At 43.6% G+C, this 15,434-nt stretch overlaps 2 protein-coding genes across 4 annotated transcripts; one reads left to right on the top strand and one right to left on the bottom strand.

Annotated features, from left to right (window-relative positions):
• Nucleotides 1–2: 2 nt before the first annotated feature.
• On the bottom strand, nucleotides 3–13,842 carry pdcd11 (programmed cell death 11). 3 transcript variants are annotated; one of them, XM_073473038.1, is made up of 36 exons: nucleotides 13,754–13,842; nucleotides 13,099–13,229; nucleotides 12,681–12,821; nucleotides 12,430–12,594; nucleotides 12,058–12,219; nucleotides 11,839–11,959; nucleotides 11,504–11,679; nucleotides 11,215–11,322; nucleotides 10,838–11,050; nucleotides 10,591–10,715; nucleotides 10,432–10,492; nucleotides 9,356–9,502; nucleotides 9,008–9,259; nucleotides 8,791–8,916; nucleotides 8,507–8,701; nucleotides 8,175–8,345; nucleotides 7,855–8,068; nucleotides 7,619–7,765; nucleotides 6,886–6,998; nucleotides 6,000–6,490; nucleotides 5,778–5,840; nucleotides 5,431–5,527; nucleotides 5,176–5,265; nucleotides 4,604–4,706; nucleotides 4,341–4,518; nucleotides 3,986–4,042; nucleotides 3,602–3,724; nucleotides 3,322–3,444; nucleotides 3,014–3,185; nucleotides 2,584–2,706; nucleotides 2,318–2,467; nucleotides 1,940–2,190; nucleotides 1,402–1,570; nucleotides 1,117–1,270; nucleotides 740–905; nucleotides 3–568 (listed from the first exon to the last, which is right to left on the bottom strand). In XM_073473038.1, exons 2-36 carry the CDS (start codon nucleotides 13,204–13,206, stop codon nucleotides 397–399), a joined length of 5,427 nt encoding a protein of 1,808 aa, XP_073329139.1. In that variant the 5' UTR covers nucleotides 13,207–13,229; nucleotides 13,754–13,842; the 3' UTR covers nucleotides 3–396. The 3 variants fall into 3 exon arrangements, with proteins under 3 accessions (XP_073329139.1, XP_073329156.1, XP_073329147.1); XM_073473055.1 differs by having other exon boundaries at nucleotides 2,318–2,464; XM_073473046.1 differs by having other exon boundaries at nucleotides 13,789–13,822.
• Nucleotides 13,843–13,981: 139 nt separating this feature from the next.
• On the top strand, nucleotides 13,982–15,434 carry atp5md (ATP synthase membrane subunit k). Its single transcript, XM_073476413.1, has 4 exons — nucleotides 13,982–14,063; nucleotides 14,912–15,016; nucleotides 15,119–15,212; nucleotides 15,319–15,434. The coding sequence occupies exons 2-3, from the start codon at nucleotides 14,930–14,932 to the stop codon at nucleotides 15,206–15,208; spliced, it is 177 nt and encodes a 58-aa protein (XP_073332514.1). The 5' UTR covers nucleotides 13,982–14,063; nucleotides 14,912–14,929; the 3' UTR covers nucleotides 15,209–15,212; nucleotides 15,319–15,434.

The following is a 15,434-nucleotide window of genomic DNA, read 5'->3' as shown; positions in this document are numbered from 1 at the left end:
AATGTGTAAAGGGACCTTTAATGAATCCATTTCAAATGCAGTCACAACATTGATTATTCTCTTCATAGCTCACATTCGTTCTTTTACAAAATAGACGAAAATGAATTCGATGAAATGTTAAATATAAGCTTTTTTTTTAACATTGATAGAGGATTACAACCCGCCTTACAAAATGTTTGTTGTGTTCTGCAACATTACAGCATCAAACCCACACTTTCAGGAACTGAAGTCCACAACAATAAAAAAGCTATATTACATTAAAGTTGATCCTTTTAAGGTGGAACCTGTACGAGCATCAGGACCCCTAAAACTTGTGAGGCTCAAACAGAGTTCAGCACACTGCAGTCCACACACATGCACACACACAATGTGTGTATATTTGTGTGTATTTGGTCATTAGTTGGCAGCATCGGTGCCTTTAGCCTCCACAAACTCCATGGCCTTCTCTTTGACCGCCTGGATGCTCTGCGGGGTGCCGTGCTTCTTCTCGTACTCCAAGTAGCGCTTGAAGAAGAACTTGATCTTCTTCACTGAAACACTCAGGTGGATGACACGATCAAAGAGCGCCCTGCAGGAGACAGGATGTTGGAATATACAGACTTAGAAACTGACATTAACGAGCTGGCTATCATGTAAATCATTGAGGCTGACTAGTTTACTTGGATATTCAGCCACCTATTTATGAACATAGACGCTAAAGGAATGAAACAAAATGTGCTAGAAAGCAAAGCAAGCTCACCTGACGTCCTTCTGTGATCCATGTTTGACCATGAGGTCGATGAAGACGGACCAGAGGTCTGTGCGTTTCGGGTAGCTCGTCAGGACTTTGTCAAACATGGCGCGACCTTTCTCTGCATCACCATAACGGAACTCCAGCTGAGCGAACTTGCCGATGACATCCACACCTGAGAGGAAGCATGACAATATGTAAAGGTTAAAACCTGTGGAGACGCACAGCTGGGACAGGGAAACAGAATAGTCACTCTGACATAACACAGTTTCAAGGGATGAGATCTGGCTGCTTTCGGTCAAGAGTGGGTGTATAGGGCAAAAATACAAATATAGAGCAAACTGTCTTGTGGCATTATGTCTTCAGTGTTCAACAGGCCATCTTACTTTCTTTAGAGGGCAGACTCTTCAGCGCCCTCTGCAGGAGAGCACTGGCAGCGTCACTCTGACCCTGCTGGAGCAGGAAGGTGCCGTAGCTCAGCCACACTGCCTTAGTCTGACGGAAACGCTTCACCATCGTCTTATACAGGCCCTCTGCCTCCTGGATACAACCATGAGAACGCACAGATGACACAAAGAAAGAAAGACATCAGTGGCTACAGGAGACAGTATTTCAGCATCAGTCACAACACATGGGCAGGATGAGTAAAGCAAACACTCAGTCCATCGGACCTTGATCTTGTCGGACTTTGCGTAGATGTCAGCCAGCTGCTGGTACACGGGCATGGGCTCACAGAACTGCAGCGCCCGCTCAAACACTTTCTTTAGGCTCTCCTCCGTGCCGTACATGTTCTCCAGGTTCAGCAGGGCAACCCACACATTCAGCTTCTCCTGCTCTTCTCTGGAACCAACACAGAGGAGATTTCACAAAAAGCTGTTAATAAAATGTGTCTTCATCAGTTAACAAAACCACGTATGCAAACAAAGTAAGCACCCTGCCAGCTTTCTAGCTTCAAACAGTGTTCTGGTTTTCTGTTTACATAAGTGATTGTGTAGATTAAACACCAGATTATGTTGAAAATCATCATTGTATTCAAGCATTTACCAAACTTTCAAGACTTTGCACAAGCCCTGATATTATTACTTTTATTTATAGTTTCAAACTTTCTCAAGCATTTTGTCGGTTTCTGTAAAATAAAAGTTTCGTCTTAGTTACTCTCACACAGTTGAATAACAAAACATTTCTTAAATCTTTAATCCTATCAATCACCTGAAGGAGATGGTTTTGAGGGCCCTCTCGGCCACAGCGCGGGCCTGTTCGATCTGGGTGGCCTGCAGATGGTGAGCCATGTACTGGAGCCAGAGCAGGGAGCTGTTGGGTGAAGCGAGCAGCAGGCGCTCGAAGGCGGCCGCATCCTCTGGCCGCAGGTTGGGATCCATCAGCTGAGTCTCCCGCTGTACCAGGGCCTTCTCTGCCGCCTTTTTCTCTTCCTCTAGCTCATGACGAGATTTCTTCTTGGGCTGACAGACAAGAAGGACGGGAAAATGTTTAAATATAGATGAGCGATCATCTTTGAGCTGCGTAAAGAAAAAACAGTGACAAAAAAATTGTATTCCTTTAACAATCATAGGATTATACTCTGCTCACTTTACTGCTTCCGTCTTGGTCCTCTCCATCGCTGGAGTCCCCTTCCTGCACTGCTGCAGAGGCAGGCTTCAGGGCGCTAAGTCCCACATCCCAGGAGAAACCTGCTGCCACCTGCAGTCTGGATGGACCCGCTGAGCTTTGAGTCACCTGCTGACAGAGAGAGAGAGAGAGAGAGAGAGAGAGAGAGAGAGAGTGAGGAGGTGGAATCTATTTTACGGGTTCTGGATAATGAGACAAATCTGTAGAGAGTTCTCTGACTCACTTACTTTTACAGATTCAGATTTGGGATCTTCCTCGTCTTCCTTATCCTCCTCTTCTCTGAAGTACACCTCCACACCGCTGTCATTGTCATCAGTCTTTGATTTCTTTGTTTTCTTCTTCTTCGGTACCTGGCAAATAAACAACACCACATACAAACGAGTGCTTCAGTGACATCAGGAAATTAAAGCTGCAGAGTATGCAGTAAGTTTTGAGATGAGGCCAAGAATCAAAGCAGCAGTTATAACTTTCAGACGAAAGGATAATGAATGATTGATAACAGAAGAAGCCATTGATGTGGAAGTGGTTTGAGCACCATTCACCTCCAGGACCTCGCCAAGATTAAAAGGCTGAGTACTGAGTCATCTTCAGCGTCTTTACTGATTAATGTAAGGCAGTTTGATGTGAGAGTGAGAGGAAACGGAGGCTGTTCATTACCTGTTCACTCTCGGGCAGTGTGCGTTTCTTCATCTTCTGCTGATCATCGTGTTTCTTCTTCTCCTTTCCGGTCAGACGCAGCGGCAGAGCGAGAGATTCTGGAAGGATGTCCGGCTTCCCGGTGTCCGCTGGGAGCAGAGAGAGGTTCACCAGCCCCTCCTCTTTGTCAATTCTGAGGACAAGAACAGAAAGAGACATCATGGCCATCACGCTCTTCTTATTTGTCAAATTCTGACAGAATGTCTTTGTCTTTTCTTGCTTTTTTTTTTTTATAAAAGCACTGAGGGGAAATGTGCATTTTATTTTACCTGAGGATCTTGGTAGTGAGCAGGGTGTTGGGAGGCAGGTGATCAGAGAGGACCTTGTGGTTGCTGACAAAGTATTGTGTGGACTGCTGAAGTTGTGCTCTTCCTGTGATGCTCCTTGACAACCTGGAAGAAACATATTTGAAATAAGGACGTCCTCAAAGCAGGAGAGAGGACATATGTCCCTGAAATATCTACACTGAGACTACACTTTCAAGAAAAATATGTTCCTTTTAGAAGTTCATGTTCAAGTTTTAGTGGTGGCTGAATTTCCTGATGTTACCTGATGAAGACACCCTGCTCTCCCACAGACTTGACGAAGCCTCTGATGAGCTGACCTGCCTTCAGTTTATCTATCGACAGAACTTCAGGGTCCTTCGCTGGTTTGGCCTGCTGTGGGTTCAGCCTGGAAGAGCAAAAGGTACAGTCAACCACATGTTATAAGACCACATGTTATAAGACACTTGCCCAAAGCCACAGGAATCATATGGGAATTGTTTTACCAGGGGGGCGCATGCAATTTAGAAATTAGCCCCCCCACATCAGTGTTTCGTGCACAGCATTCGCATGGGATATGCAGAGTCTGTATTTAACTTGAATTTAATGAAAAGGGCTGTCGAAAGACTTTGTTACAGAAACTCACATGTACCATAAAACTCTCTCATACCTTGATGGACGTAGAGACAACTGCCACTTGCCATTTTCACTCACAAGAAGGAAACACCTGAGGCAAAAGAGGAGGCAGAGAATACAATTTAAATCTGCACTTCACAAGTAATCAAAGAGGGTTTAAAGTCTGTTAGTGGTACCAAAGATCCCCGTTTACACCCATGACAATAAGAGTTTTTGGGGGGCCTAATCTAAAGTGAAAAACGTAACTTTTGTTTGTTGGTTCCCACAGAAAAAAGAAAAGTTAACCACAGTTTGTAATTGAAACCAAACACCACAAGGTATCAGTCCGGCTGTGTGCAGTACATATTAAAAGGCTTGTCAGCCAAAAGGTTGCTGCTCCACCTACTGACCTGATCAGCTGATCCTTGCTGTACCCGTCAAGAGGGTTCGGCCTGTAGGCATCAGCCAGGTCAGTGACAGCGACAGTCCCCGTGCCGCCAAAGGGAAGTTTAACCTGGAGGCCGACTTGTGGCTGAACATTAGTCACCATCCCCAAAGTAACACTGCCTTCCTCCAGCTTATGGACACCTGGAGAACGAAAAGAACACTGATAAGCAACAGCACATGAAGTGTGATGATGAGAAGATGAGAATGATAAAAGAGCTTCTCTGACCTGTGAGTGACAGCACGAAGCGTTGTGGTTTGGAGATCACTTCGACCACTTTGCCGCGGACTGCTTGACCCAGCTTGTACAGTTTCTCTGGGTGGCCCCCGTCCTGAAAGTAAACAGGGTTCATTTAATTTTCTCTTAAAGGGGCACTCCAACAATTTCACACATGAAGTTCAGGTTCTTCATTATGAGGAGAGGAACTCAGCTTGTGAAAACAGTTGTATCATGTCTTCTGAGATTTTGAACCGGTGAGGGAATAACCCTGATGATGTCATCAGGGTTATCTTGCATTGGGCTTGAGATGTGCAGCTTTGTTTAGAGAAAGCCTGAGCTATTAACTGGAGTTTGAAAATTAAGACATTGGGCAGACAGGGAGAGCATAAGGGAAGACTATCAAAATCAAGTTGCATTATGGGAGGTGTAGTATAATGGGTTTTTAGGGATTGTTACTATTCCTTTTTTAAATCCGTCTCTTTTGAGTCTCCAAACTCTATGAAAGTGCAATACTAATTTGTTGTGGTGCCCCTTTAATCTAAAATAACCTGGATGGATACAGTGGATTGTGTTAAACTTACTTTTGGATCAGTGATCATGGCCAGCAGTTCAACAGTCCCAGTAACAGAAGGATCAATGGTGACCTCCAAAGACTTCCTCTCTGGATGAAACTGGAGACAGAAGCATAAACAGACTGAAAACCTCCACTGCAGTCTGGCTCCCCTAAAGTTTTCTTTTTAGCAACTTTTGATTTATCACATCGACCATTTGACATTTTGTGGAAACTGCCAGGAAGAAATAAAGCAAGTTACTACGAGCTGATGGACTCAACTCACCTTTGATACAAAGCATGTAATTTCTTCCCCGACCTTACAGCTGTTCAATTTTTCTTTTGCTGTAACAGGTTTGAAATCTTTACTCTCATCCAGTTTGCTGCAGAAAGGAAGAGAAACAAAGAAGACATGTTTCAGAGTGGAGATGACAACAAAGAAAAATACACATCATCATCATCATCATCATCATCATCATCAGGTGCATTTTTAACCTCTGTTCCATGTTTAATTAAAACAAAAGGCAGCAGACAACAATGACTGAAAACTAAATTTACTTTAGGTCTCGTGCAGTGTACTATAATAATGTTAATGGTATCTACAATGTACAATGAACTTGACTCTACAGTTACCTGGGTATAAGGGTGAGTTCAGGGATGTTGTATGTGAATTTGGGATGGGAGAAGGGCAAGAATCTGAAATGTTTACAAAGAAATACATTAAAAATCTTCACATTTATCTTTTTCATTCACATTGGCTTCATGATTAAGAACAGCATTTAAACAAAATGACAGATGTAGGAACATGCATTAATACGAAAGCTTTAATCCAACATGTAAAAGTAGAATACGTACTTATGACTGGAGGCTTCTCGTCCTCCGATGACCCTGGCGGTGACCACGCTGCCAACTTTAACCGAAGACGTGGGGAAGGATCCCAATAACACATCTTTGACCTCCTTTACCTCAGACACGTGCACGCTGGCTGTGCTTCCGTCCTCGAGTGTGACCTGGATGGAGGTGGGCTTCACTGTCTTTACTTTACCCTGCACGATGTCACCGAACTGGTGACCCTTCTGGTTTTCCGAGGTCGTGCGCGGTCTTTTTGGTGCACTGCGCTGCCAGGACACTAGAGGAAGCCCCTGCACCTCCTGACAGCTGGCTTCTATAACTTCAACAGACAAACTCATCCCCGTTTTCAGCTTGTGTGACTCGGACAGGAATATCTCATTCAAGTGGCTTCTGGTTTGGATCACAGTCAGCTGCGCCGTATCGTGAAGTGAGATGACAGCAAAGTCTTTGTCGATGTGCTGCACCATCGCTGTGCACTTTGAGCCTTCAGTTAACTGTGAAAATACAAATGAAAACACAGGTAATAAAGGTCAATAACTACAAGAAATTGCCATAACATTTAATCTTTATAGGGAGTCCTGAGAGGCATGTAAGAAAATAAAATTCTGGCGATCCATTTTCAATTCAATTATTTTTTTCTTCTGTGAAAATAGGTGAAAAACAAAATACCTTCCAAAACTTGCATCACCAGAATGTTTTTCTCTACTTGCCTCTCAGGGTTTCCATATGTTGCCACTACATTTGTGTGAAAATGTGTGATGTCAGGCTGCTGCAGAATAATCTGTGCTGGTAAAAGCATGTTTAGTCGAACTATCCAAAGTACAGTAAACATCTAATCAATGTCATTGTTTTAAAACAACTAAATTGCATTAAGAAACGTAATACTCACAGATTTCTTCTTCCCCACCAGTTTCGAAAGGATGGACACATGGATACATGTCGACAGGATGTCGATATGGAGGATGACTGCAGTGACTTTCTGTCCAGGGGACAAGTTAACACCTGGAAACATGCAGCCAACAGAAAATTACATCACTTATGCGTTTTCTGTAAGAGGTGTGACACACTGGTTTTGATAAGTTCAGAAGTAAACCGACTGTCCAATCACAGGTAAAAACACACTACATTACAGGACACACGTTTGAGCTGATTTCATGGGGAGCCCCATAGCATAGCTTTGAGGTTAAAGGGCCACTCCAACAATTTTACACATGAAGCTCAGTCAGACATAGTCAGTACTACTCAGGATGCGACAACAGTTATAAGATTTCCTCGGTGGCTCCAAAGAGAGCACTCTGAAGTCTGATATCCGCTCGGGCTTGAGGAAATGGGCATACACCAGTCAGGGGAAGTCTAACGAAAGAAGCTGTTGAATTATGGGAAATGTAGAAGTTTGGAAGTTTGACCCCAACTAGAGACTAAAAGTTAGGATATCTCAACCTCATCGAAGTCCCCCAAAGCATATGGAAGTGCAATACTTTATTACTCAAACACCCATCTTCAATAATGCAGTAGTAGTAGTAGAAATGTAAGTGATGGCAAAGACTTCTGTTAATGTCATGGAGGAGTGAAATGTTAAAGAATTTCATTAACATTTTAAATGTCTCTGGTTGGATACATACCCATGACATGCTGCTTGGTAGCCAGTATGGTAGCACCGGCCAAATCATCTGACTTAAAGGTGGCACCACTGTCTGTTGTATCTACAGTCAGCTTCAGCTTCTGGCCAACACACAGAGCAGCCAGCTGCTGGTGAAGGTCACTGACATCTGAGGGTAAAGACAGAGATAATGAATGAAAAATGAAGATAGATTTTTATTGAATCTACTTGCGAGAGGCAACGATTCAGCCGTCATACCTCTCATTGCTAACATTTCAGTCACAGCTCTCTTCTCCTGCAGACCATTAATGAGTCTGGTCTGGGCGTCACCCTCTGGAGATATGACCTCGGAAATCTTCAGAGTGACCAGGAAACGCCGCTTCTCCTCATCCAGGTTGGTCACTTTAGCGATCACCGTCTGGCCCAGCTGGAAGGCATTTGTCGTGTCTTGGATGAACTTGTCGGTCATGGCCTAAAGAAAAGCAAAGCAGAGGAAGAATTTTAGTCAGGAAACAAACAGCGACTTAGGAGGTAGAGATTTTCAGGTTAGAGGATGCAGCACAACGCTCTTTACTCACCGACTTGGGTGCAAGACCAACAAGGCCGTATGGGAATTCTACAAAGACGCCATAGGACATGATGTTTTTGATCCAGCCAATCAGCTGCATTCCAACTGTGACTTCAGAGAAATCCTTAGCAACCACTCCTTCCTCCAGGGACCATCTCACAGTTGGTTTCTTGGTGAGAGCCTTTAACAGAGGAGCAGCTAAGGAAAACAGGAACAACTACTTGACTGTTCAGAATTAGGAAATATGAGTTGAAGACCACTAAAAATCATTCAGAGTACGGGTTAACTATTCAGTTGTGACAAGATTCACATAAAACTCCAGACTCTTTATGAACAGGATACAAAATTCTGCTTGTTCTTGCTGTAGCACATGAGGTTTGAGATGTTGTCTCCCTCCTGCAGGTTCTCCCACAGCAGAGGGCAGTTGGACACGTGATCAGAAAGGTGCATTGTGGGTAGCACGGCACGGATCTCATCGGGGAGGATGGCCACCTCCAGGCCATTGACTGACTTTTTCAGCACCCTGGCCTCCACTCTCTACATCATACAAACAAACATATAGAGGTCAAAATCTGATAAACTGAGATGCATGAAAGAAAACGAGTTACATAAAGTCATTAACTTACCTTCCCCACCTCACAGTCAACCTGGGGCTTGGCAGATTCCTCGGTGTCTCCTTCCACCGCAGCCTTAAATGACAGCAGCATCTTGGCCTTGTCGGGGTCACACTGAAGAACTTTAGCCTTTAACACCTGCACAACCAACCGAAACAACTCATCAGATGACAAATAATTCACCAAAACACCTCGGATCGTCTGTGTTCGTGGACTTTGAGCTTCTCACCTGGCCCACATAGAAGACCTCCTCTGGGCTGATGATGGGCTCTGAGCTGAGCTCGCTGAGCGGCACCAGGCCCTTGACGCTGTTGTAGAAACGAACGATGCAGCCGAAGTTTTTGATGCAGACGATGTAGCCGTGGGACACGCGGCCAGGATGGGCATCGGCATAGCTGAGGAACAATGGCAGGGTGCTCTCGACCAGGGCCTTCTTTCTGGTCAGGTACAGCTTCTTGTTCTCTGGCTCGACTGACAGCACCTGGAGGAACATAAAACACATATGAAAGATGATCTACAGATCTTACTCTCTGGGTTTTCTCAGTGGCTTTAAAACAAAGTGGAGAACTGGACTGACCCGACATTTGATCCTCATGCCCTCCACGTACTTCTTCTCCGGGTTCTTAAGGATGATGTCAGACAGGTGAGTCCGGGGCACCAGGCCTTTAATGTGGTCAGACAGATGCACCACCATGCCGTGATTCAGCAGGACTGACACTGTCCCCTTGGAGGGAGAGACACATGGAAGGAAGACAACGGAAAAGGGAGAGAGCAGAATGAGACAGGAGAACAGAAGCTAAATAAACTGTGTCTTCCTTTAACCTTTCTTACAGGCTAATCTACAGCACTGATGTAAGCCAGACAACATCTCCATCTTAAATTATTGCACTGGAGTCAAAGCCAATTTTTTTATATTTTGTTAATCAGTGTATACACCCCTGTCAGATGAATTTCAGGCTTACTTCAGGATGAAGTCACCGAGTACAGCAAAGCAATACTCACTAAAACCACCATTTTTACACTTTTGTACCTTTGGACAGAGCCTGGTTAACTGTTGACCCGTGTTTCCAGTCTTTACACATTCTGATGCTATTAAATTACTTTGAGAAAGAGCTGCAATGATAAGCTGAGTCATCGATTAGTTGATAGAAAGAAAATCACTAGCTAGCTATTTTGTTAATCAATTATCTTTTTCAGTCATTTTTCAAGAAGAAATGTCAAACATTTGCTGGTTCCAGCATCTAAAATGTTTTGCTTTTTGTGGTCATTTATCATGAGTAAATCAAGAGCCTTTCTGTTTTGGACTGTGGGTTGGAGGAAAAAAGCAATCTGAAGGTGTCACTTTAGGCTCTGGGTAATTATTATCAGAATCTTTAACCATACTATTACCATTTTGTAGAGTTAACGATTGATTGATTGATTGATTAAAGTGAAAAAATAAACTGCAGATTCATAGATAATGACAGTAATCATTAGTAGCAGCTGTACAAAAAGAAGAATTTTTATGCAAAAATGTTTTAGAAATCAAAAGCTGGGAAAGCTTGATGTCATATTGTGAAGTTTAGCCAGTTGGAAAAGATGCTTTAACTGATTCTACAAGCGACAGTCTTGGTACGAGGGACACTTGGATGAGTGCTGGAGCTCTATTCTTACCTCTACAACCTGACCAGCCTGAAGATCATGGTATCTAAAAAAAGGCCTCTCGATAATACTCCTGAAATCAACACAAACAAGGGTTGTCAATGCATCAAAGTAGAACAGTGAGGTCCATGCTTACTATTGAATGAGAAGCACAGATGAGGTGCTACGTACTTGCGCAGACTGACAAAATGAATTTGGTCCATTGCGCTGAAGTCTAGGATCCTGCAGGTGTGCTCAGGCATGGCCAGCACTCTGTTCTCATTAGAGGGCTCACTAGACTCCTTCATGTGGTTCCTCTGCCATGAAGAATAAATTAAGTTATAACTCCCGTCGGACAGAGTCAGCAGAGGGCAATCATAGCATTAATTCTTCTACAATCAACGTAGGTTGAAATATTTACAGCATCACTCTAACTCACGTGTACAAAGGCCATCGTTTTGTCTGGCAGCTCCAACATGGCTCCGGACATGTGGTGCATAGTGGTCATCTTACAGTCCTTCACCACCTCACCAATGCGGTCACCTGCAGCAGGAGTGGGGTCAACTTTGGACCCTGCCTGAACGAGGTAGCTGCGCAGGCTCAGGGCCACCAGGCGGGTGGACAGCTCCACGTACAGAACACGGGCTTGCACCTGGGTGGAGTGATGCAAAACAGGGTTAGCCTGCCACGTTTATACTCTGTACTGAAATAACCCATAACTGGTTACATGGATCAAATAATATAATCACGATCCCGAGGACAGGCCTACAGTCTCAGACTTTGAAAACCAAAATCCATGTGCAAGGTCAGTTTTACCTCGGCTCCCTCAGTGTAGTTGGATGCCTGTTCTGGCTCCATGTGGAGAAAGTCCACGTGGCCACTGAAGGAGGACAGGAAGCCCAGGATCAGACCGTGTTTGGTCACCTGCAATACCAACACACACACTTTATTAAAACGAAACACAGCAATCATTATAGATGTGATCGCGACTGTAATGAGGACAATAGCAGATCATTCAATATCCATATGCCCAAGAGAAGATATACTCATATTATTCTAATAAACCAAATCTAAACAGCATTACCAAAATAAAAGCTGTCTCTACCTTTTTGATGGTAGCTTTGACCAGAAGACCAGGCAGGAGGTTGGTGAGGTTCCAGCCCTGCTCGGATTCAGCAAAAGCCTGGGCGAGGGTCAAGGAGCTGATGGAGAGACGGGCCACACGCCCATCGTTCTTTACTTCTTCCACTTGAGACGTCACATACTGACCGACTTTCAGCTCTGTATGCATGAGAACACACACATGCGTGAAAGACGGATTAACACTTCGTCACATTCCAGGTCAGGCATCGGGAAAGATGCAAATAATGAAAATGAAAAGATGCAGATCATTTTCATAATTTCTCAGTAAATGACAGATGATCTAAAATACTTTCATACCTTCTGGGTCGTTTTGTTTGTCTTTTGCTGCTGTCTTGGGCAGGAAGGCTTTGGTTCCACTGACACCAATGTCAACTATGAAGCCGTGATCCTCCACACTCTCCACACATCCACTCAAGACCTGAGTTATCACAAAATAACAACATGATTAAAAAACACGGTTGGACAAAAACAGGAATGTTGAATGTTTCTAAACCAAATATTTCCCTGATGACTCACCATGCCTGCTTTCAGAGAGCTCGAGGTGAGAGCCTTGTTGATCAGCTTTGGGTTGATCGACAGCTGGATGCTGGGAGAGCCTCCTTTGGCAACATCCAACTTGGCGACCACACACCTGATCACCATACCAGGGTGGAAGAGGTGTGGCAGAGAGCAGATCTCCTGTGAAGGGAAAGTACAAGATCCACCTCTTAGACATCACAAAATGCTCTGGAATATTAGTAATCTCTTGACATAAAAAAAACTTTAATGAATGAACCTTGGTCTAATGTAGGTTACCATCTGATTCTAGACTCCACCGATCAAATAAAACCAAAAAGAGAATGACTGCGAAGACAGTATGGACTGCATATCACCGCTCCGCCGGCCTACCTCTGTATCAGCTGAATCCAGTTGCTCAGTGAGCAGCTTGGCGTACGAGTCACATATGTTCCTGATGCTGAGGAAGCCTTGCAGGCCACAGGGAAGGCTTACTGTCACCTCAAAGTCTGCAACGTCCTTCACACAGCCCAGCATCAGCATCCCCTCCTTCACATTCTGGAAAAAAACACAATCAGTATCACGTCAGATACTGTGCTGAAGACCCTTCTGATTCACAATAGCGTGCTTGAGAAGTGTACTACCTTGACATGTAGAATCTCCACACACTTGGCTGCTGCATTCAGCGTCAGACCATCTTCTTTGCCCGTCTTCGGCTTCTTGAGCTTCTTGCCGTCATCTTTGCCCGCTCCCTTTCTTTTCTTAGCTTCCGCCTGTTCGTTCGACTGCAAGAGAAAAACAAACAGTGGTTAACTAAGGGGGACTTTTTACTGATACCTCGTACGTATACAGTACTTCACTACGTAGTATGTGAAAGGAAAGGCTGACGTGGAAAGATGACTTCATAGTGACACTGTGCGATGATGCTCTTTTTGGGCAGAGCCATGCAGCTTACTCATTTCTGCGAAGTCTTTTCCAGATGCTCAAAGATTTGTCCTGACAATGTTAAGTTTTTTTCACATTAGTACAGATACAGAAAGATAGAAAAGAGTGGAACTCTACCTGGAACAGGTTGTCCACTTCTGTCCGCTGCACCACTATTTTGCTCTCAGTCTCAGTGGGTTTCTTTGCTGTCCCTCCTCGAGGGAAGTCTTCCTCCATTGATGCCATGTTTGATGTTGTTTTTAAAGTGTCTAAGATAAACAAAGTCAAAGTCAATAAACTGCTTCTTTCAAAACCGTGTAATTGTTGTTAATAGAAAAATGAGGTTGTGCTAAATGACAAATGTTTGTAGCCAAGCATGAGGTCCAGTTTGAGCCTCTCATGAAACTCAATCATCGTTTATACTTAGTTGCTGTTGTGTTCAAGTGTTAGAGAAGCATAGGTCTATATTGTGAAAACAATGATGGAAGCCACAAACAGCAGCTAGGCTTTCTTAATCAGACCTCGGTTTGATTTATCACATGCACAAACAGCTATTATAACCAGCTGGAGAACTATAACCCAGTCCATTTAGATCAGCTGTAAGACTGCTGCACGTTAACTTAGCCCTCAAAATGCACGAGACAACATTAGCTATCATATTTTAGCACTCGGGCTAAACATAAAGCGAGCTTGCCAGCCGACAAAAAGCCTACTCAGATAGAGACACACTCGATCTAGATTTAAACAAATAGTAACTTGTTCTTTAGGCATTTAAAATAAAACGTTTCCTTACATTAAAATCTCCGGCTTGTTGGCATCAAAACTCACATGTTGTTCAGCAACACGCCATGATCGTAACCCGGAAGAAGATGGGTGAGTGGGCGTGTCATAATCTGCCCAATCACAGACCAGAAAGAATGACTGGCATTATCTTTAGCCATTCAGTGGCCGTTTGAGACTTTAACTTTGAGTGGCATTATTTTGGCCCAATAGGAACACAGCTCTGGATTGTTGAGACTAGGCGGGATTTCCTTGTGAATTTAGCATCGCGGCCTCTCCTGAAGGACACCATTCTGTCAGCACAGCGGTCGAGTGTGTTTAAGGTAAGTCACAACACATGTCGAAACAATTAAGCCCGTTCACTTTGCTTTTAGAAATGCTGAATAGTACCGGTGTCATCTTTAAAACGCGTCTGTCACGATGAACTATGTAGCTAGCGGTCTGAACATTAGATTAGATAGAAGGCTAACCTAGCGAGCTAACGTCAACCCAGTACAAAGTGTGCTAGCTAACAAGCTCTGCAGCTTTGACCGATGAAAGTCAGTCTGAATGAAATGCCATTCAAGTGGGTTTACCTGTCAGTAAAGAATATTGCACTGTAGTACAGCTCTCACCGTGTTGACATAGTAGATTTTTATCAAAGTAACAGTTAGCATGTCAAGCCACCGACCATAAAATCGCACTCTTGTACAATAATGCTACTAGCTTCAGTAGCTCATGTTTAAAGGCAAGGACATTTTATTTTGTTTGACGGGGTAAATTAAAATATTCAAACTTTGAAAAGCTTCTTGACGTATTTCACTAGCTCACTTGGTTGAGTAGTCTCGTACTTGCTCCTGTCAAATGAAACACCTTGCAATAATTCAATTCTAGGTTGTGTGACTGTAAGGTGATCTTGCTATCTAAACCAGGCACTTTTCATTATCAGTTAAATCTGCTGATAACTTTATAAATGTCTTGGTTTGTTATTATCATAGAAGACCGTGAAAAAGACTAAACTGGAACTTAACTGACAGAAATGATCGAAATCATGGCAATTAATTGTCTATCAATATCAATAATCGTTTCAGTAGCACACGTTTTTGTCAAACATACTGTTCTCAAGGTCAAAAATGAACTTGGTCATACACTATTATTAACCACTCAATCATCTTTATTCTCCTTGTGGTAGGACCACTAACAATCCATCATGGGAGGACACGACGCAGGAAGCCAGCACCAGTTCACTGGGATTGCCAAGCACTTCAACTCATACACAATCGTAGGGAGGAGGAATGTGAGTTGTTTGCAACTGAAGTATAAATAAACTGCATTTTCTACAGCTGCCATGCCTATATGAATTTCTCATCACGCCTTTTTTTTACCCATCTTTCTTCAGTGTGTTTTGGCAACATTTGCCAGCATATTGGGCATCACCCTTTTCTTCACATTGAAACCCAAGAAACAGGCTGCCGTCACAGCAAAGTGATCATGTAAGTGCATTAAAGTACCTCCATCCTATTAGATTCCAGACCCACATGTACTTTATCAAAGTATTGCTCCAGTAAATTAACTCAAGCATCTATTGTGTCCTTACAGGTGTCCATTTTGACCATCGTTTTGAACGGCTGGGAGTTGAGGAAGCAGCTGGACGTGCTTGTAATAAAATGAGTGTTTGGTTTCCGTGTTAACAATAAAGAACATCTATGCCCAAA

Source organism: Pagrus major, chromosome 1, assembly GCF_040436345.1.
Source record: "Pagrus major chromosome 1, Pma_NU_1.0".
NCBI classification, from domain to species: Eukaryota; Metazoa; Chordata; class Actinopteri; order Spariformes; family Sparidae; genus Pagrus; species Pagrus major.
The sequence above is the reverse complement of the archived record's forward strand: the minus strand, read 5'-3'. Positions and strand labels throughout refer to the sequence as shown.